The sequence below is a fragment of the Oryza sativa genome, chromosome 3 (genome assembly GCF_034140825.1).
Source record: "Oryza sativa Japonica Group chromosome 3, ASM3414082v1".
NCBI lineage: Eukaryota > Viridiplantae > Streptophyta > Magnoliopsida > Poales > Poaceae > Oryza > Oryza sativa.
The window spans coordinates 16,401,121-16,422,835 of NC_089037.1; the positions used below are offsets into that span (position 1 = coordinate 16,401,121).

The following is a 21,715-nucleotide window of genomic DNA, read 5'->3' on the forward strand; positions in this document are numbered from 1 at the left end:
ATTGCATACAGATTGAGTAAAATAAATTAAGAGTGAATTGTACAATTTCATTTTAAATCACCAGTTTGTCAATGTTTTCACTTTAAACCACTATTTCTTCCCTTTTATTGCATCTCGGACCCATCTTCTCCTCTAGGTCCTCTCTCCCAGCCTCCTGTACTTCTCCAAGATTCTTTTCCTCGATCTAGCTGTATCTCATCTCCTTATCCAAGAATCAATGGGGTCAACTCGTGCCGGTGGTCTCACCATGTTTTCATTGTTGAGCAAGTCAGACTACGCATCATGTCGAATGACTCCCCATGAGTTCGAACATGACACATGCTATGAATCACCACCACTTTTTATCGAACACATTGGGAGCATGAAAACTTCAAAGAAATAGAGTGAGATAGATATAGTTAAAGACATAATCCTGGGCTCGGGTGTGCTGCTTAGCTCGCTGAGTTAGATGAGGAAGAAGGGTGCAAGGTGAAACAAAATTGAAGAAAGAATGGTGTAAAGTGAAAATATTTATTAAAGGGTAGTCCAAATTGTAACTTAGGTAAACATATATGGTGAAATGTGTAATTTACTCAAAAAATAATTATTAGTAAAAAAAATATGTTATAGACTTTTGGATGAATGAAGTAACTAGTTGACAGTTAAATGCTTCTTACTAAAATATGTAGTGTCATGGTAAAATGATTTAGTTTTAAAATAAACATTGAAGTATTTTTTTAAGAAAAGTGCTACCTCCGTCCCACAAAACCTGACGTTTAAAGGGTCTACCAGTGTCCCACAAAACATGTCGTTTGAGCAATTTAATGGCTATCTGTTTTGAATTTTTGAATGTGCTAATGATTACTTTGCCACGTGTATCTTTTGTGGCCATAGCTTCAATGTGCAGAGATATATAAATATTCCTGTTGAATGCCCTACACTCAATGAAATGACATCTGGTTATTAATAAGTAAGGGCAACTTGGTAATTTTTTTCTTTAAGCTAATTTGCTTCTGAAACCTTAAATCATCATGCTTTGTGGGATGGAGGGAGTATTATCGGATGAAAGGTTTATTAATTAAGAAAAGGGAAATTTTCCTACAGGACATTTGTTATGTGTGGTTTTAGCCCTAGGACAATGCCCAAACTCACTTTTAGGGAAAAACACTCCATAAACATGGTAATTTGCTAGTGGACACCGCGCCGATTAAAATAATACTTTCCGGTTAGAGAGGAGAGAGAAATCACATGAAATATCAAAAATGCCCTTGGGCACACATATCAGCTCTATCTCCTATCTCTTCTCATCTCTCTCTATATTCTCTCTCAGAGGCGTGCTCACACGGGGAGGCATCGGTCGCGGCGGAGATGGCGAGGACGGCGGCCAGCGGAGTGAAGCGGGGCAGCAGCGGCGGTGGACGAGCGCACGGCCGGCGGAGCGGCATCATCGGCCGAGCAGAGTGGCAGCAGTGGCGAGCGAGCGCGCGGCAGGCGAGGACGGGACGGGCGTCGGCGACCTGCTTGGCGATCTCGGTGGCGGTATTGAGTGGGTTGGCGGTGGTGAGGACGGCGGGTGGCGCGGCGAGGGCGGATGCCACGGCGAGGGTGGATGCCGCCGCCGGTTGCTCCGCGCGGAGGGCAGTCGGCGGTCGACAGCGAGGTGGACACGGGTGTAGGGGCGGCCACGAAGGAGGGGGAGGACGAAGCCATGCCCGGACGCGGCAGCTGGCGAGGTGGGAGCCATGGGGTGCGTGCCGCTCTCGACAGCCGCCCGCTACCGCGGCTCTTGCCACGCGCTCACTCGCCGCCGCTGCCACTCCGCTCGGCCGCGCGCTCATCCACCACCACCGTCGCCCCGCTCCACTCCGCCGGTCGCCGTCCTCGCCATCTCCGCCGTGACCGGTGCCGCCCCGTGCGAGTGCGCCTCTTAGAGAGAATATAGAGAGAGATGCGAAGAGAGATAGGAGATAGAGCTGACATATGGGCCCAAGGGCATTTTTGATACTTCACGCGATTTTTTTCTCCGCGCGGTGTCCACTGGTAAATTACCACGTTTATGGAGTGTTTTCCCCAAAAGTAAGTTTAGTCAGTGTCCTAGGGTTAAAACCACACCTAACAAGTATCCTGTAGTAAAAAAAATCAGTATACGCCTAGTACTGTAATAATAATAATAAAAAAATTAGTATACGCCGGTGCAAATGAATCTGATCGGCAAGCCCCCCACGGAGAAAAAGGACATTTAGCCACTTTCAAAAAGCGGTTTCGCTCGAATGCCATCCCAAAAACGCGTTTCACTAAAATGCCTATATGAAGCATGCACTCACCGCCACTTTGCCATTTTGGCCATTTTGTGCATTTTCAATTTCATTTTCGCTGGAATGTAGCTTGATGGGATCAAATTGCTCTTGCTCGCCGGCTGAAAGAGGATCGATCCAGTTCATGGGAGGAAGACGACGAGTGCGGCGAGGTGGTCCGCGTGGCTGAAATAGAGGAGGTGGCGAGCGAACACATGGCGGCGGCGGCGACGATGGCGACGCGGGCATGGCAACGCCGCAGCGAAGGGAGACACACGGCCTCCACACCGCCGCCGACGACGCCTTGTCCGCCGACGAAGAAGCTGACGATGGTGACGGCCATGACGACGGCCGGGATGCCGAACCCCCACCCCCACCAGTGCACCGATGTCGATGGCCGGGATGCTTGACGAGGCGGAGGCGAGGTCGTCGAGGTGGAGGACTCGGCGGCGCTTGTAGACGAAGCGGAGGCGGCGGCGTCCTCGAGGTCGGGCGGGTGGAGGCTGCCCCTGCCTGCCGCCGCCAGACGGCACCGCGGAGGCGGAGGCGAGGTCGCCGAGGAGGCCTCGTGGCGGCGGAGGCTTGTGCTCTAGCTCGCTAGTAGCTGTTGCTGCCTCTCCACCGCGTCCCTCTCCGCCTCCTTCGCCGGCGAGGCTCGCCAGCAGCTGCTGTTGCCTCTCCATCGCATCCCCCTTCGCCTCCGTCACTGGCGAGGCCATGGGGCTGCCCCTTCGCCTCCGTCGCCGGCGAGGCCATGGGGCCGCTTCGAAATCGTAGCCGCCATCGTCGACCGCGGCGAAGCGACCTCAGGGATGTCGTCGTTGACTGCGGTGAGGTAGTCGGCGGAGGTGGCGAGGTCGAGGGAGGGGAAGATGTCGGAGGACTCGCCAGCCACCTCACCGTCTGGGCTCTCCCATATAGCGCTGCTCCAGACGCCATCCATGGAGGAGGACGAGGAGGAAGACAGTGAGCTGCTCGTGGTGGACATGGAGATGACCGGCGAGGACGAGCTCCTCTCCCTCAACGGCGGCGGCGTAGGACATGAAGGGCAATTTTGTCTTATCACCCGGTGGAGGAGTGAAAATGATTTCGAAAATACACAAAAGGGCCAAAATGGCAAAGTGGCGGTGAGCACACGCTTCATATTGTCATTTTAGCGAAACGTGTTTTCGAGATGATATTATAGCGAAACCGTATTTTGAACGTGACTAAATGTCCATTTTCTCGCACCCCACGTGAGAGCGATGACTTTGCGTCGAGTCGACTCGTCTCACTCGAACTCGACCCAAACCCGACACGCGAGCACGAGTTCGAGTCGAGCCCGAACGAACCGACCGGACCGGGGGTTTCGTTGGCAGATCTCGCCGGCCGCCGCCGCCGCCGCCGCCGCGAGCAGTTCGGCCGGCCAGCCAGCCACATCGGCGGAGTGAGTGTGTGTGTGTGGGGGGGAGATGCAGAGCGTGACGCGGCTGACGCTGCTGCTGTGCGCGGCCTGGGCGGCCGCGCTGCTCTACGGCGAGATGGGCGCCTACTGGGCCGCCCGCCTCTCCTGCTCCTGGCCCTCCTCCTCCTCATCGCCGCCCTCGTCCTTGTCTCCGGTCAGTACGCAACGCCGCCGTTAGCTTTTTGGTGTCCCGGTTCTGGGCGCCCATTTTGAGGGTTCTAGTTTGCTACTAGTAGTTTAGTTGTTGGTGTCGACCATTCTGTTCTGATTCGGAATGAGGCTAATTCGACCTCCCTTTTGTTATCTGTCATGTACTCATGTGTAAACTTGGCGCGTTAGCGGTGAATTACTTAGGCATTACTCTGCATGATTTTGGGGGCAGCTACAACTGCAAATCACGCACAATTGAGCACCCCATGATATACACTTTGCACTTGGTAACACCCTCTTATGTTTCAATAGCATTTGAAAGAGGCAGCAAATAATTCCTTAAACTTAAGTGATTGAAATAACAAGGGACGAGGTGGATATATCTTTCGCTAGGCAACCAAGCTTGCATGGTTCTTTTGTTGCACTATCTTGTCTTAACAATCATACATCTCATTTATCTCTTCCTTGGACAGAATAATCATGTGAAGATTGCTGTTGTTGCCGATCCACAGGTTAGTTTTTCCCTGCATTATTTCATGAGATTGTGCCATTCTTTAGAGAGCACACAGGAGAGCTGCACGACTTTTGAAAACACCCGTTATGTTACATTGGAACATACAAAAAATAGCTTAATACATATGTTACTCTCTCCTGAATCCTCTGCAGCTTATGGACAGCACCTCCCTTGGCCTTCCACCGAGCTCAATTGCGCTGCAAGCTGCTGAGTTCTACACGGATTTGAACATGAGAAGGTCCTTTCAGTCTGTTGTACTTCCATTCAAGCCAGACATGCTATTATTTCTTGGTGATCACTTTGATGGGGGCCCATATATGTCCAATGAAGAGTAAGGCACGGGACTGAATTCTATTTTCACCTTTTAGTAGATTCTATATCTCCTCCTAATTACATTGCGGTGTGTTGGTTAGAACTGATTTTCTATCTTGTTCATGTGTCTTGGAAGTGATAGGGCTATATAGCGTGACATAACTAGATATGTGATAACTCATAACTAAAATCAATTTTACAGCATATTATTTGTAAGGACACATTTGATAGATGCTGTTTCTTTTCTTTTTTTAAAAAAAGTAAGAGCCTCATCGTTTGGCCTAAAAAGCCAAACAATAAGCCAAAATTCGAATTTTCGAACTGGATTTTGAAATTAATTTAAAATATTTTTAACGTAATTTTTTAAAAGTTGGCTTTTACTCCCTCCATTCCATAATGATCAGCATATTTCATTGTGGCATCAAGACCAAGGAGAGACCCTCTACCCGTTTTCTATTTAATCCTTGTAATTAATCGGCTTGGAGAAACGAAACAACGTTACTGCCGCTGCATGATTGCACAGGCAAGGGATGTTCCGTGCTGCATGCAGCTCGAAAATCGCATGGCCTACTCGATCTCCGTGATAACTAGTTAATCCATCCAACATGCACATGCTACCAGCGTTAATACGCTGATCAAATTGGAATATCTCCACTTTCGTTATGCGCTGATCATTATGGAATGGAGGGAGTAAGTTGTTACGAACAAATCTATAAAAGTTTTACCTATAAATTAATTTTTATTTTCTAATAAGCCGTTTTGGCTTATTAGCCAATATAGGCAACCGATGGGTGCCTAATTAATTATGATATTTTGTTGTAAAATCACATATATGTCTTATATGATACAAGCTAGCACTTTACATGTTCCTACATAAAATCGTATATTTCATCCTTACGTTTTAAACAGACTGACAAATAAGACAATCAAGATGTGTTCTCACTGGGGATTCACGTATCAAATATTTTAAGACTACATATTGTATTATGGAGCAATTACCACTATGTTGTCAATTGTCATCGACCCAAGTCTTCCAGAAAACATTACGGCCAGTTCCGGTGTTTTTCTTTTTGAAATTAAAAAAAAAACTGTCTCTCCTATTTCACAATCCAATAAAAGTTTACAGCTGACATTTTTAAGTTAAACAAAGTTCATTGGTATAGAAAATATTTATGTAATAACCTTCTCAAATGTTAGGAAATATATAATAGTAATGAAAATAATTAGTGATATATCATGAAGTTTCTCAGTGTACCTAGAAGTGAAAGGGCCTATAGCCTAGCGGTTACAGTGCTCAAGTTGCACCTCTATGTCCTGGGTTTGACTCCCCAGTCCTCTTGGGAGCGAATTTTAGGCCTAGTTGAAAAAAGTCATGTGCTGACCCCTCATAAAAACACATGTTAAGAATCTACCTACGGAGGAAGGGCCCTAGTGTAGGGAGCAGAGGCCTCAAAGCACGGGTTAAGGACTGACCCGTAGGGGGTAAGTATGCGTGTGGGGGGCCAAGGTTCATGGCTTTTCTCAGCCAGTTTGGTTGAGGCTTCTTCTTCTTAATGAAAAGCTGTGGGGACGGTCATCCCCCCGCCAGTAGAGGTTTTCTTTTTTTACCTAAGAAATGAACCTGGACGTAGTAAAATGATCCATCTTCGCGACAGGGTCCCTTCTAATTTCTAGAGCTACTGATAGACTGGTTACACTGGTTCCAATAGTGACTGCATTTTCCTCCTTAGCTCTCCTCATTAGTCATTACAGCTTCTCACCCATGAACAAACAATACTTTCACTCCTTGTTGCACCTGTTCAATTTTTATGGTGTTCTCCCTTTTCCTTTGTTATTGCTATTGTTTAGAACACCTGGAATAATTAATGTTGGTATGTTGTTTCCCCTAGAGTTATTATTAATGACCTAGTTGATAGTTAATACTTGATCTATGTTTTTTCTTAGTTTGTGATCTCTCTTTATTAGTAACCTTTTTCAGTGATATTCCGTCACAAAATTATCAAACTGTTATGCACTTCAATGGATATTCTTTTGTAATTTGTGTTAAAACCTTTCAGGTGGCATGAATCGTTGTCTCGCTTTAAGCATATATTCAGCATGAATGAACATATAACAAATCCAAACATCCCAATCTACTACCTTTCAGGAAATCATGATATTGGCTACTCAGCATTTCACAAAATTCATCCTGAGGTGATTTCCCCCTTTCATTTTCATGGCTTTTATTTTTCATATTTCCAGACTATTTTGACATGTGAGTTTACAGACCATAACTGAATTACATTGACATCAACAAAATAACTTCACAATGGTTTCCACCTAAATTCAAGTTACACTGCACTCCCTCGGTCCCAAAATATGACAATTTCTAGCATTCAAGATTTGTCCAAAAATATAACAACTTCTCCACTAAAATTCTCTTCCTAACCAATTACAATCCTCCACCATTCAATTTCCCCACCTACCTCCACTTCTCAAGCAATCACAACTTACCCCCCATTTAATTGTATCTACTTTCTTAATACTCGTGTCCAACCCTAAAAATGCTTATATTTTGGGACAGGGATAGTAGTATTTAAGGATGCGAAAACAAAATGTTAACATACTACAACCTATAATATCCCTATAATCTTATTTATTCTTTCTTGTAGGTGATTTCTCGGTATGAAAAAGAATTTGGATCAAGAAATTACCAATTTTTGGCTGGGAAGGTGGATTTTGTTGTTGTTGATGCCCAAACTCTTGATGGTAGGTTACCATGCCTCCATATTTGACTATGTGCTATCTGCTATCGAGTTCCCCTTTTTCTTTTCAGAAGACTGCGACGGGCTACACTTTAGAGGAAGTTTCACCTTATAATGCATTCATATTCTAGGATCTAAATTAGTTTTCATGAATAATGATTTCAAGTTGACAAGAAACATCGCAAATGTTTCAATTCCTTAGTTGTTTTGGTGGCTTGGTGGTTATGGAAGCATAGGAAAGGATGTGTCTTTGAGGGAGCCTCACCTAATTTCAATGTCATCATGCAGGACATTAGGTATGATGCCATGTTTGTGGTGCACTAGAGATGAGACCATGTTTGAGGACATTAGAGGGCCAAAAGGCCTTAGTAGCATTTGGCTGTAGATGTTGTTTGTTTAGGTCGTTGGTTGCAGTCCTTTGATCCTTTCTATTTCTTTTGCAAGTCCTTATGTATTTGAGTCTTCTTAGACTCTTCTTGTTTGTCTTAATATAATGATGCGCAGCTCTCCTGTGCATTCAAGAAAAAAAAAGAATAATGATTTCATGTTGCTTGCAGTATTCCTTTGATGATGATTCTTTCTGTAGCTAAAGAATTGCTAATATATGCTGCAGGAGCTAAAGAAAGCAAAGAAAGATCCTCCTCTTGGGAGTTCATCAAAGCATTGTCACCTGGTATGGCATTGTGATTGTACAGAACTACTGATGACTATGCAATCTTATAATACTATCAGAGTCTTGACTAGGTCTTATCTTTTAAGGTAACAAAACAAACCCAAAGGTTCTACTAACACATATTCCACTCTACCGACCTGACAATTCTCCTTGCGGTCCACATCGTTCTTCACCTGTTATCAATCAGGTATGCTCTGTTGTTTGTTATTTGAAAAAGGAAGAATTCCTAGAAATTTTCCTATTCTCCTTTAGTTCATTTAACCGGCCTTGGTGAATTCCTGCAGACTGCTGTAATTCTTTGACCTAATCCCTCTTAAGGAACTCAATCAATCAAATACGCAATTTGCTGATTTATTTTATTCTGTTACAGAGGGTATCTAATGCAGCCATGGATCAAGGGATAACGTATGTCCTAACTCAAACTATTGTTCTTCTTTCCTTTTCTGGACCAACATTGCATGCAACGAACAATAACATACAACTGGTTAAATCAAATTCTTCGGTATAAGTATTGCTGTATTAGGTACATTTGTTGAAACCGGACCTGTTGCAGGCCAGGCCAGTCTCTTAGTTTATGTTTCTCTGGTCCAACCAGTGGTCTTTTGGTTGGGCTGCTGGTTCAGAAATAGGTTGAGTGGCTTAAGTTTTATACCAATCACAGATACAAGTTCGAATTGTGTACTTGCCCTAGTGCACGTCTGTTTTGGCTTAGGATTGTTGCCTTATGCCTTTTGGCTTTTATACTTTATAAAGCTTTTAAGCCACAACAAGTTCTAGTGTTGAATCATAATCCCCAAAAATGCATAAGCTGGCTTATTGGGCTCTAGTCCTCAAGTCGTGGGCTTGAATCCTCTAATGTAATCAATATTTTGTTCCATACTATATGTTTGTACCTGTAAACTAATTGAGATGTATCATTCCAAATGTTTCCATATCACCATATGGCACAGCCAAAGGATTGACAAAAGAAATGTTCTGTATGCAGCTACCAGAATTATCTGAGCAAAGAGACTTCTGACCTCTTGCTACACTTGTTGAAGCCTGTAAGCTTTTTTGCTTTTTCCAGTGCTTTAAATCATCTTTTGAACTTTTAACTATGGCTAATCCCTCTACAGGTTCTTGTTCTCTCAGGCCATGATCATGACCAGTGTACAGTAGTTCATCCCACTCCTTTTGGACCAGTAACGGAGGTTAGAAAATTTAAGCTTTATGCTGCCATATGTTTCAAGTTTGCATCTCATGAAATGATTAATGCTGCAGCATACCCTTGGTACAATAAGTTGGCAACAGGGGAATCTCTATCCATCTTTTATGCTTCTATCTGCTGGGCCCAAGCTGCCAGCAAATTCTACTGATATAGAACATGAGGTTCTGACGAATCTTTGTTTTCTGCCTAAACAAACTCATATCTATATATGGTAATACTTGTAATATGCACCTCCAGCTTGTTGTTTAAAGTGATCAGTTTACAGTTAAAACTGTTTATAATATGTTCTATCTTCTGTTTATATAGGTATATCTTCCAGTTTGTGGTGACGCTTCTTCTGCTTATCTTGTGGCCAACAAATGGTCTCAGATCTCTTCCGTACGTGAACTCATTTGTAAGCTTCATGCGGTCAGTGGCTGCTGAATTGTTTTCAAGAACGAAAGAAAAAGATGACGAGGAAGATGGTGAATATGAAATGGTCTGGGATGCAGAGGGATCCATGCACCTGGTTAAAAAGGCCGTGGCAAGAACCCCCAGCACTAGCTCAGACTCAAGAACTACAGGACGGTATGTGCTTTTTGGACGATGATTGTAGCTACCAGATATTGAAACTTAATGGTATTTACTGAAATATTTTCTATTTTTGGTAACAGGGGAAATGTTGTTGCAAGGCCAACAGCCAGAAAGAATCAACCGGAGCCTGATTCATCGGTTCTTGTTGAGATGAGCTCAGAAATGATATCAGAAGATGGAGGAAAGGTGCCTCGCTCAAGCAAATTGAAAATAAGGAGGGTGCTTCAGAGGCTGTTTCGTGTCATTCAGTCAATTGTTGTCATTGCCGCATTGAATGTCCCTCTATACATGATGCTTCTGTTCAAGGATTGGATCGACCGTTGAATAGAGTGCGAAAGCCTAGTTCTATCAGTAATTAAGGGATACAACTATAGGAGGACTTGCAAATGCAAGGTCGAATAATTAATTTGATATTGCTTTGGTTGACACAGAAAAATGATTTACCAGTTCAACCAGGGTGATCGTGTTGTGCATCAACGTTCAGTGGCCCGTTCTTTTGTCTGTTAGGCCTAGAGCTATACTTTTTTGTACAATGTTCATACCAGTAGATATTGCTTGAAGATCACAGATGGTTCAGTAGAAGTATCAGATTTTGGTTGTATCTCCACCTGACCTGACACACGTAATGCGGCATATAGGAGAGGGCATTGTACTGTATATTCCAACAATCTTTTTATGTTCTTCTAAAAGTCCACCAGATATTATTAATTACATGACAAATTCTCCTCCAAATATTTACCTAGGTATCTTTAAAGGTATAACCAGTAACAGCTCTTGGTAAAGAGTTGGCTGTGCTTATGGTATACTACTCTAGGAGTACATTGTTAGTTTAGATCTTCTGTGAATTAGTTGTATATAGGCATATTTGTTGCATGGTTTAACATATATGCCTATATATGTATTTGCTCACTGATCTGAGGCAGCCTTGATCTGATACCCATTTTTTGCCTAATAATTTCCATTTTTCTGGAATGTATCCTAATTGTTGGCCTAATTCTTTTTCTAAGTGTATTGTTTGGTTAACTCAGAATTCATGATATACTTATGTCAGATCTGCCAAAACAACATGCCAGCGTTATATCTGCAATTGAAAAATATTTTTATCTCCTTAGCTCCGTGTTGAAGTCTAAACCGAGCTAGTATTTGAGATCAGGCAAAGAGATGGAATCGACCTCAAGGTTAATGAGAGTTAAATTATGCTTGTTTTCCATTGCATAAATTATATATACTTCCTCTGTTTTATATTATAAAACTTTCTAGCATTGTCCACATTTTTATATATATTAATAAATCTATACATATATATGTGTCTAGATTTATTAACATCTATATAAATGTGGGTCATACTAGAAAGTCTTATAATATGAAACGGAGGAAGTAATATTTTTTTTTCTGCGATTAGAATGCAAATTCACATGCACCACTACCAACGTACTTCCTCCGTCTCGTAAAAAAGCAACTTCTGAGGACTAAATTCATCTTTAGAAGTTGTTTTTTTAATGACGGAGGGTGTAAGGTTGTGTTCGTTACCTCATGTTACTAACTCCTCTCTCGTTTTTCGTGCGTACGCTTCCTAAATTGTTAAACGGTTCGTTTTTTAAAAAAAATAACACGAAAGTTGCTTTAAAAATCATATTAATCATATTAGTACTTAATTAATTATGCGCTAATGAGTCGTTCCGTTTTACGTGCACTGTACATTACTTGTAGTTCTCAACTAGGAACACCGAACGCACTCTAAGTACGTAAAACAACCGTTAAACTGTACTGGATGTCTGGATGCAATGCAATCATGCAAATTTAAGCTTAGGTTAGTATCTCTTGTACTAGTAACATTGTTTTCGATGTGATGCAGTTTCGCGAATGATCACGTGGGAGGTGGATTCGTTCTCCGTAGAGCCTGGTACGGGCATGCGAGCCATCAATATTAGGAGCGGTGCACTTGCTAGTAACCTGTCTGGCTCTATTTAATTTATAAATCTTAGAGTTAGTATCCTGTTTAAACATGATGATAGCTCTGACGTATCGTTCAATACATAATAGGTATTGACTGATACCCCGTTTAAACGGAATGATATTATCTCAGATGTATCATCCCATTCAAACGGGATACCGTTCCGTAGCATCTTTCTAATCTTATGCTTAGCCACTAATAGGCACAACAACGTTAGTACTTGTATTATGCAATGCATTAGGCATTTGTGCATTGTTTTGTTCAGTCAAACCCCCTCCCCAGCAGATCAGATGATGTACCTGGATCTGTCCTTGTGGCTATCACCACTGTCACTCTTGTCAGTCGGCTAGTCGATCGCCATCAAACAGATTTCATTTTTCCTTCCCTTTCCTCGGGGCATCGTCCATCATGTGCATGGGTGTGACATCCCCATGTGCCCACCCTGCTTATGATTAATAATCCATTCTAAAACTGATCAGCTGCTTAATTTAACTAATCAACCAAGATCTATCTAGGTCTGATTTATTATTAATGGTACTATCTTAGGCTAGCGCCTGCTGCGCAATTTTCGGCTGCGCAGTATAATACATGATAAAAAAAAGTGAGAAAAGCACTTCACTGGTTAGATTCCTTTGGTGAAATATGTCCACCCGGAGTGTTCTTTTAATGGTCTTTGAAAGATGTTTATAGTTACTGCCTGTAATACTCTCTCTGTCCTAAAATAAATTTATTTTTTACTTATTTGACACATACCAATACAGAACCAAAAATATCATAATACCCTCACTTTCTCAAATCCCAATACAATTATTATTGTCTTTATCTATTCCCAGTGCATATATTTCATACTTTCACAAACTCCTCGGATGCAGTGATTAGTGCAAAATTAACTTATTTTGAGACATGGTTGTGGGCCTAAGAGCACCCGCAATGGTAAAGTAATGTGCTATCTATAAAACATGTACATCTCAGCAATAGACTAGATTAATAGTAAACCATCTCAATAGTATGTCTACATGGGTATCTATAGCTCTCTAATACATTGTCTCGTTTTTCTCTATAGACTATCTCCAGGTTAGTAGATAGCTTTGCTCTCTCTCTTCATTTAATCTCTTCTAAGTAGGAAAATATGCTGACATGGATATCTTATAGAGAGCCTATAGATAACCATTGTGGGTGCCCTAATGGGTCTTCAGTGCAGCACCAGCACCGCCAAAGTGACAATCATCATCTTCTCAAAAAAAAAATAAAGTGTTAATCATCAGTTCATCACCCACTCACCAGTCACCACCCAAGTGCACCACCCCTTTTTTTTAAAAAAAAATAATAATAAGAGAAGAGAGTGCCGCACCCATAATTTCCTTTCTCACCGGGCCACTCTCCACACCCGCTTCGTACCCAACTATCCCCCCTCCCCACGCGTCACACTTACCATCGGGACCCACATGGGGGCTACGCCCCCCGCGGGTATGACACGAGAGCGCTCGCCCCCGGGGATATCGGGCTGACGTGTGGGCCCGGGCCCGGATCCAGGCGTACGGACCGGAAAGCGGAAGCCGCCTCGCAGCTTCGTCCCGTCGTGCCTGCCTGCCTCCGTCGCGCCGCGCGCTTTCTTCTTCTTCTTCTTCTTCTTGTTCGTCGTCGTCGTCTCCCTCGCCGGCCGCGACGCCACGCACCAATTCTCCGATTCGTCGAGGAGCCGAGGAGGAATCCCAGCCTCGAGTCGCGCCCCTGATCCTCCAGGCTCCATCGATCCGAGGAGGAGGGGCGCGCGCGGGATTCCGTCGTCGGATTGGGTTGGGTTCGCGGATGATGGGGGCGGAGAAGGCGGAGGGGATGGAGGAGCTGGAGCTGGAGGAGGGCGGGGGCTCGCCGTCTCCGTCGCCGATGACGGCCGCCGGGAAGATGCAGGCGCTGGACTTCGAGCACATCGGGTCGCTCGCCGCGGTGGCGGAGTCGCTCTCGACGGGGAGCAAGTGGCGGAGGGCGCTCACCAGCGTGCGCGTCGTCATCCTCCAGGCCAAGATCAACGTCCTCCTCCCCTTCGGCCCCCTCGCCGTCATGCTCCACTACCTCTCCGCCAACCACGTACTACTATGCTGCAACCCATTTCCTCCCCCCCCCCCCCCCTCGCTTAAGCATTTATTATTGTTTTGCTTAAACATTTGACTCGTTTGTGTTAAATGCCTTGTTAGAACCTTCCATATGGAGATGTCTTTTCCATTCCATTTCCTTGTTTTGTTGTGACAGCGACTGACTTTTGAATACGTCTTTCTTTCCTTCTCTGTGGACACAGCAAGGATGGGTTTTCCTTTTCAGCTTAATCGGCATCACGCCCTTGGCTGAGAGATTGGGATATGCGACCGAGTAAGTGCTACTGATTACTGAATTCACTGTAAATCTGTAATTACCCAGTTAGTTGTACTTACTATTGTGTCAAAATTCTCCTGACATTGTGGCTACTTCCTCTCTTGCAGGCAGCTTGCTCTCTACACGGGTCCGACAAGTATGTGCTTTCATTTTGTACCTGTCCTATCTTTTCATTCAAATCTTGGCTTCGTCGGATGGTAAAGATTCAAACTTTTCTGAACTGCAGTTGGGGGGCTGTTGAATGCTACCTTTGGCAATGCGACTGAGATGATTATCTCGTTGTACGCATTGAAAAACGGGATGATCCGTGTCGTCCAGCAATCGCTACTAGGCTCTATACTGTCAAACATGCTGTTGGTTCTCGGTTGTGCTTTCTTCGCTGGGGGTCTTGTCCATCCCAGCAGGGACCAGGTCTTCAACAAGGTAGCTTTATGTACAATACAGTAGTTCTCCTTATTATATTTCCCTTACAATTCTCATATGTAGCCTCAGTTTTGACATACATTTATGGATGCAGGCGTCAGCCGTTGTAAACTCAGGATTGCTTTTGATGGCTGTCTTGGGTCTAATGTTTCCAGCAGTACTTCACTTTACACATTCTGAAGTGCAGTATGGAAAATCCGAAGTTTCCCTTTCAAGGTTTAGTAGCTGCATCATGCTTGTGGCATATGCAAGCTATCTGTTTTTTCAACTAAAGAGCCAGCGAAGTCTGTACAGTCCAATTGGTGAAGTAAGTAGCTGAAGCGCTAATTTCTGCACACTTTGAAAACTGAACAGCCATATATGCGTAAAGAAATAACAATGTTAATTATGTAAAAAGGGCTTGGGATCACCTCAAACTATCTATTGTAATACTCAATTTCTCCTCAGTATCATGTAATACAAGTAATCAAGCTGCACATGATGCATGTAATGAGATGGCAACCTTTTTTTCTTTATCAATTTGTTAGCTCTACACTGTTACTCCTTGTGCCCTTCTATGAGTTTTGACAGAGTAAAACATGACTTTTGGCCACCTTTCTGACATTCCATAAGTGTCATGTTACCAGATTATTTTCCCAACAGTTTGGGCACTTCCAATTACATACTTTGTGAATCCACCTAGGGCAAGTAAAACCTACCTGACAAGACAAAGAATAAAATTTGAGATATTTGTTTCTTGCATGTCGTTATATATGCTTATACTGTGCACACTTCAACATCCTGTAGCAGGAAGAAGAAGTAACTGAGGATGAGGAGGAAGAAAAGGAGATAACACAGGGTGAAGCTATCTGTTGGCTTTTTGTGTTGACTATTTGGATTTCGATTCTCTCTGGGTACCTGGTAGACGCCATACAGGTATTGAAGAGTTCGTTGAAGATTACATCATGCCTGTTATATGTTGCTCCCATCAGACCTGGATTTCGCTAGTTACTTACCTTTATTATTTGCTGCTTCTATGCCATATTAAGCGAGGAAATGTATTTTTTACCCTTTAACATTGCATCATTCATATGTTATAACAGGGGGCCTCTGAATCATTAAACATGCCAGTGGCCTTTATTAGTGTTATTCTGCTTCCAATCGTGGGAAATGCTGCTGAGCACGCAAGTGCCATTATGTTTGCCATGAAAGACAAACTTGTAAGGAACCAAAGGATACTATTTCAATATGGTTTATATGTTAATCGTGTGCTATCTTCTTATTTTTAATCTCACCCTATTCCAAAGGATATTACACTTGGAGTTGCCATAGGATCGTCAACACAGATCTCCATGTTTGTGGTAAGAACATAAATGAATAGCATGCAACTAATCTGCTGTGGTTTTGCAAGCTCTGTACCGTTACAAGACCATGTTAATGACAACTAGTTGTTGTAGTAATGTTGAAACTGTTCCAACCAACACACTTTTTTACATGATTTGCAGATCCCATTCTGTGTGGTAATTGGCTGGATAATGGGCCAACAAATGGACTTGAATTTTCAACTGTTCGAGACAGCAACTCTTTTTATAACAGTACTGGTGGTGGCATTTATGTTGCAGGTGTGTTTAGAGAACTTATTAGCATCCTCTGTATTGTTCATACTTTATACAATTACAAGAGATCTTACTTTTATGATCTAGTGCACATTCTAATTCTGAATAAATGTTTCCAGGAAGGAACATCGAACTATTTTAAAGGCCTTATGCTTATCTTATGCTATCTCATAGTTGCTGCGAGCTTCTTCGTACATGTTGATCCCGATTCAAGTAAGTATTTTGTTTGGCATTCAACCTCGACAACTATCCCAAAACTATTTCACCAGTTCTACTGGTTCTTAGGTGTAATGGTAAATTAGTTATCTATCTGCCTAAATTACTTCTATCCTCTGGGGCTCTGGGAATCTATCCAGCTGATTGACCAATTACCATTAGTCTGATTTCCTTACATGAAGGACAGATTTAGCTAAATTACTATCAGCTCTGACAGATGGTTATTGATACATGACACAACTTTTTTATGTCCTGCACTTCTATCAATAACACTTAACTCGATAAAATCACTCAACAAAGTGGTTGGTCCAACACGACTGATTGTTAGAAGAAAATTTAAAGTTGACCCGTCTCTATAATGTACTGAGTCTCCGCTGTATCTCATGACCAAGTACCTTGTTTGACCTGAAGCAGGTAACAACAAGTGAAAGATCCGCAACAATTTGTGGAATGATAAGGGATGAGCATATTGGAATGTCAGCACTAGCAAACAGCAGTATTTGCAACATATCATCTGTCCGAGTCCTGATTTTTGACGGCCTATACCTGTCAGCAGTATCTCACACGGAGGCTTCAACTTCCGGCCTGGAGTTGCAAGGGCCCTGATGCGGCTTTTTTAAGATAGCGACGGCATCGCCCTTTGATTGAGAACCTGTAACTTTATTATGGGATAGTGTAATGTGCCAAGATCACTAGTCTGTATTTGCTGAAGAAACACTTGTCGCGATTTTTGATGATGTTGTTGTACTGATGCCAATGAACTGGCTATAGCGTTGCAGTTCAAGGGACACTGGATAACTGGACTACATAGTCCATACACATTTCCAAACGGTGCCAGTTGTGCAACATGATTTGTCACTGCACATAATTTATTTGTCTAGGATGGGTTGCTCGTTTTTGAATGCTTGCTTGCTTATAAGAGAACAGGTTTCTAGACTTTTAGAGACTGCTCAATCAAAACTAACCAATGCCATGTACTGGAGATGTGAAAATTCATTTCAGACTGGAATCATACAAAAAGATTTTCAGTGTGAATACTCAATGATAATGCAGAACTCTAGAAAAGAAAATTACAGGACTTTATGTAAGATTTTCTAGCATTGCTCACATTCATATAGATGTTAATGAATCTAGGCATAAGACTTTCTAGTATTCCACACATTCACACATTACATGTATATGTCTAGATTTATTGGCATCTAGCAAGGTTAGAAAGTCTTGCATTGTAAAATGGAGGGAGTAGTAGATACATTTCAGGCAAGAAAATACAGCTTCCGAAATAATTGTGACTACGAGTTGCATGTACATAGTCATACACAAAAACATAAGTATTTGATATCTTCAAATTTTATTTGGAGCATGGTAAACTAGGGTCTAATTGCACGACCGATCTCCAAATCTGTCTCATAAGCCAAAAAATGTTCGCAGCTCTACACTTTTCGCTGAGTTATGATTTAAAGCTTTAGGCCAGATATGAATATACTCCCTCCGTCTTATTTTAATCCCTCCGTCTTATTTTAAGTGCGTAATATGTTCAGATCAGCTGGTAAAAATTCGTAAATTTACCCATCCCAAATTCGCAAGTACTCGTATCATACGAGTCGTATGTAGCCGTATCCGTATTCGAAATTTCGATTGGAGACCCAATTCACAATCGGTATATATATCCCACCCGGCCCGGCCCAGCCCAATCCGACCTACCTCCTCTTTCTTCTCCTCCCTTCGTCTTTCGCCGCCGAACTCCAATTCGAAGGGCAAATCAAATCAAAATCGAAACCAAACCTCCCCAAATTTCCCCAGAAACCCTAACCCTAACCCCACCCGGCGCCATGGATCTCCTCCAGTCGTCCTACACGCCGGACGACGAGGACGACGACGAGCAGCAGCCCCTCTCCTCGCCGGACGCCTCGCCGCTCCGCCTCCCCGCCAAGTCGGCCGCCCCCGCCGTCGACGACACGGCGCTCGCGCTCTCCGCCGCCGCCGCGTCCACCTCCCGCCCGCTCGACCCCTCCCTCCACCTCGTCCCCTTTAACCCCACCGCCGACCAGCTCTGGGCGCCCGTCCTCGGGCCCCAGCACCCCCACGCCCCCATCTCCTCCGCCTCCGGCAACCGCAACCACAAGCTCGGCCACGTCGAGGACGCCGCCGTCCTCCCCTTCCTCTTCGACGAGCAGTACAACACCTTCCACCGCTTCGGCTACGCCGCCGACCCCTCCGGCCTCCACATCGTCGGCGACGCCCAGCCCTCGGCCGAGCCCGACACCGTCTACAACCTCGCCCCCTCCGAGCACAAGCGCCGCCGCCTGCAGTCCAAGGACGAGGAGGGCGCCAACCAGGAGCCCCTACCGCCGGAGGCCAAGAACCCGGCGTCCGACGAGTGGATCCTCCGCAACAAGCAGAGCCCCTGGGCCGGCAAGAAGGAGGCACCACCCGCGGAGCTCACTGAAGAGCAGCGTCAGTATGCGGAGGCGCACGCTGCCAAGAAGGCCGAGAAGGAGGCGCGCGGCGAAGGGAAGGGCGAGAAGTCTGATATGGTTGCCAAGAGTACTTTCCATGGGAAGGAGGAGAGGGATTACCAAGGACGGTCATGGATCACACCGCCCAAGGATGCCAAGGCGAGCAACGAGCGCTGCTATATTCCCAAGAGGTGTGTGCACGAGTGGGTTGGGCACACCAAGGGGGTCTCGGCGATTAGGTTTTTCCCCAAGTATGGACACCTTTTGCTGTCTGCGAGTATGGATTGTAAGATTAAGATCTGGGATGTGCTCGAGTCGAGGACATGTATGCGGACGTACATGGGGCACTCTAAGGCGGTCAGAGATATATCGTTTTCTAATGATGGGACTAAGTTCTTGAGTGCTGGGTATGACAGGAATATACAGTATTGGGATACTGAGACCGGGCAGGTGATCTCGACCTTCTCTACTGGCAAGGTCCCTTATGTAGTGAAGCTCAACCCGGATGAGGATAAGCAGCATGTTCTCCTCGCTGGGATGAGTGACAAGAAGATTGTGCAGTGGGATATGAAGTCAGGGCAGATAACCCAAGAGTACGACCAGCACTTGGGAGCAGTCAATACCATCACTTTTGTAGATAATAATAGGAGGTTTGTGACATCAAGCGATGACAAGTCGCTTCGTGTGTGGGAGTTCGGCATCCCAGTGGTGATTAAGTATATCAGTGAACCACACATGCATTCAATGCCATCAATATCACTGCACCCGAATTCCAACTGGCTGGCAGCACAGAGCTTGGACAATCAGATATTGATATACAGTACCAAGGAGAGGTTTCAACTTAACAAGAAGAAGCGGTTTGCGGGTCACATTGTGGCAGGTTACGCTTGTCAAGTGAACTTCTCACCAGATGGGAGGTTCGTGATGTCAGGAGATGGTGAAGGTAGTTGCTGGTTCTGGGACTGGAAAAGCTGCAGGAGATTTAAGACGTTGAAGTGCCACAATGGAGTTTGCATTGGATGTGAGTGGCATCCCTTGGAGACTAGCAAGGTTGCAACATGTGGATGGGATGGCGTAATTAAGTACTGGTAAGTTGGCTGGACAAATTATAAACTAATAACATGCTATCACTTTGTTTGGATTACTTGCTGCAGACTTTCCTGTTGTGTTGAATTTGCATTAGTAATCGTTCTTCTAGCAACATAGGAACTATTTAAAATCTGTATCGAATCACAAGCGTTTAGCGAAATAGGATTACTAAAACAATTATGGTGTGCATGCAAAGTTATCCCAAATTAGCATGAGCTAGGATGCACTACATTTTATTTGAGGTTAAGCTTTTAACTGCTTAGTTCCTTTTTTTTTTCATTTTGTGTTGAATTGGTAATGACACGCTACATAATTCACCGAGTAAGATGTGTGCACTACAGAAGTAGGCTACACATCATTACACTATGAGCAAACATCACCAGATAGTAGCACTACATCAGCAACACCAATGTGCTTTCCTTTAACTAAAGGATGACAGTTTTGTTTAGCAGCGAAAGTCATTGGCAATAACGTGTTTGTGGAATTTGCTCTCAGAATTTGTGTGGGTATGGTTTATTGTGTTACTTGAATTCTAAATCATTGTTTGTTTTTGTTATTCCTATTGTGAATCATGTTTAATTGATAGCTGAGCTAGCTCCCCTCTGTTTTATAACTTAATTTCTAGGAGGTGAAGCTATCTACATTTTCCTGTTGTTACGACTTGTTCTACCTTCAAGATATGATAAACACGAACTGGCTGCAATTATTGTTATTGCAGCAACTGCTTTATAATTTTATTGTGGCTATTGATAATTTGAAAATATGCTCTGCCTATATACTGAATCGTATCCTTCATAGTCTACCAAAAATGTAATACAAAAATTGAGCCTTTTCTGGTTAGTTGCTCCTATATAGTTGGTTCTTTACAGTTATATTTCAGATTTTATCAATTCCAATTGAGCCTTTATGAAGGTTTCTTCAATTTTCTCTATGCTGATTGATTCTTGCAGCAACCTATATATAAAATATTTTCACTAAGATTGCAACAGTAATCGCATTCCTACCTTTATAGTTGTCTTGATCTGCTTTTCGTATTGTTGCTATTAGTGAGTTTTTCTGTTTTTTTGATTGTTGACTTGTTCTGGTACTAAATTTTCTACAACTTGCAGGGATTGAAGTTTTGGAAATGTAATGAGAGAGGTTTCTCGAGAATGTCCTGGTTTTGTGGACAAGTTCATGGCAATGCAATTTACAAGGTTTGAACTTCAGGAGATGTTGAAAGCACGCATGTCTATCCAGAAAACTTCAATGTCATCAGGTGAAAACTATACCATGTTTTTAAGCTACCATGTAAGCTCGTTCTGCTATCGAAAGATTGTAATGTACTATGCTATGTATACATACTGGACCAATCAATTTTGAACTGTACGTTACTGCTTACCTGTTTTTGGTTTCAGTTCGTTTATTAATGCCAACATTTGTAGCAGCTCAGAACAAGGCTTGAATACCAGGTTTTATTAGGTAGTTTATCAATCTTTAATCTGTTCTTGTTCTTATACTTTGCCTAAAAGCTACAAGAGATGCTTTAGATTTATGTGTTAAGAAGATATCGATTGGGGTTTATTTTTGGTCAGGGTTCGGCTAGTTAATCGACATGAATTTTTGGATTATTACAGTGGGGTCTCTTTTGTGCGGGACCATAGAGCATGCTGAATAAAGGCACCTGAATCTTCCTAAGATGGAAGGTGGCATCTATGTTTTTATATTGATCAGGCAAATAAT

The 21,715-nt window shown here is 43.4% G+C and overlaps 3 protein-coding genes across 7 annotated transcripts; all 3 read left to right on the forward strand.

The window, feature by feature from the left end:
* The first annotated feature begins 3,590 nt into the window (after nt 1–3,590).
* On the forward strand, nt 3,591–10,601 carry LOC4333043 (uncharacterized protein C630.12). Of its 2 annotated transcripts, none has more exons than XM_015772603.3 (13): nt 3,591–3,871; nt 4,341–4,379; nt 4,534–4,712; nt 6,751–6,886; nt 7,345–7,441; nt 8,051–8,110; nt 8,197–8,297; nt 8,481–8,515; nt 9,096–9,153; nt 9,226–9,300; nt 9,371–9,528; nt 9,624–9,884; nt 9,971–10,601. In XM_015772603.3, exons 1-13 carry the CDS (start codon nt 3,725–3,727, stop codon nt 10,212–10,214), a joined length of 1,590 nt encoding a protein of 529 aa, XP_015628089.1. In that variant the 5' UTR covers nt 3,591–3,724; the 3' UTR covers nt 10,215–10,601. The 2 variants fall into 2 exon arrangements, with proteins under 2 accessions (XP_015628089.1, XP_015628090.1); XM_015772604.3 differs by having other exon boundaries at nt 4,534–4,619.
* Nucleotides 10,602–13,444: 2,843 nt separating this feature from the next.
* On the forward strand, nt 13,445–17,383 carry LOC4333044 (vacuolar cation/proton exchanger 2-like). 4 transcript variants are annotated; one of them, NM_001417814.1, is made up of 11 exons: nt 13,445–13,932; nt 14,141–14,211; nt 14,322–14,350; nt 14,441–14,637; nt 14,732–14,944; nt 15,424–15,552; nt 15,720–15,836; nt 15,924–15,977; nt 16,122–16,238; nt 16,352–16,445; nt 16,860–17,383. In NM_001417814.1, the coding sequence occupies exons 1-11, from the start codon at nt 13,654–13,656 to the stop codon at nt 16,874–16,876; spliced, it is 1,317 nt and encodes a 438-aa protein (NP_001404743.1). In that variant the 5' UTR covers nt 13,445–13,653; the 3' UTR covers nt 16,877–17,383. The 4 variants fall into 4 exon arrangements, with proteins under 4 accessions (NP_001404743.1, NP_001404742.1, XP_015627893.1 ...); NM_001417813.1 differs by having other exon boundaries at nt 16,863–17,383; XM_015772407.2 differs by having other exon boundaries at nt 15,427–15,552; nt 16,860–17,328.
* Nucleotides 17,384–18,185: 802 nt separating this feature from the next.
* On the forward strand, nt 18,186–21,373 carry LOC4333045 (uncharacterized). Its single transcript, XM_015777482.3, has 2 exons — nt 18,186–19,992; nt 21,103–21,373. The coding sequence occupies exons 1-2, from the start codon at nt 18,278–18,280 to the stop codon at nt 21,107–21,109; spliced, it is 1,722 nt and encodes a 573-aa protein (XP_015632968.1). The 5' UTR covers nt 18,186–18,277; the 3' UTR covers nt 21,110–21,373.
* Nucleotides 21,374–21,715: the final 342 nt, after the last annotated feature.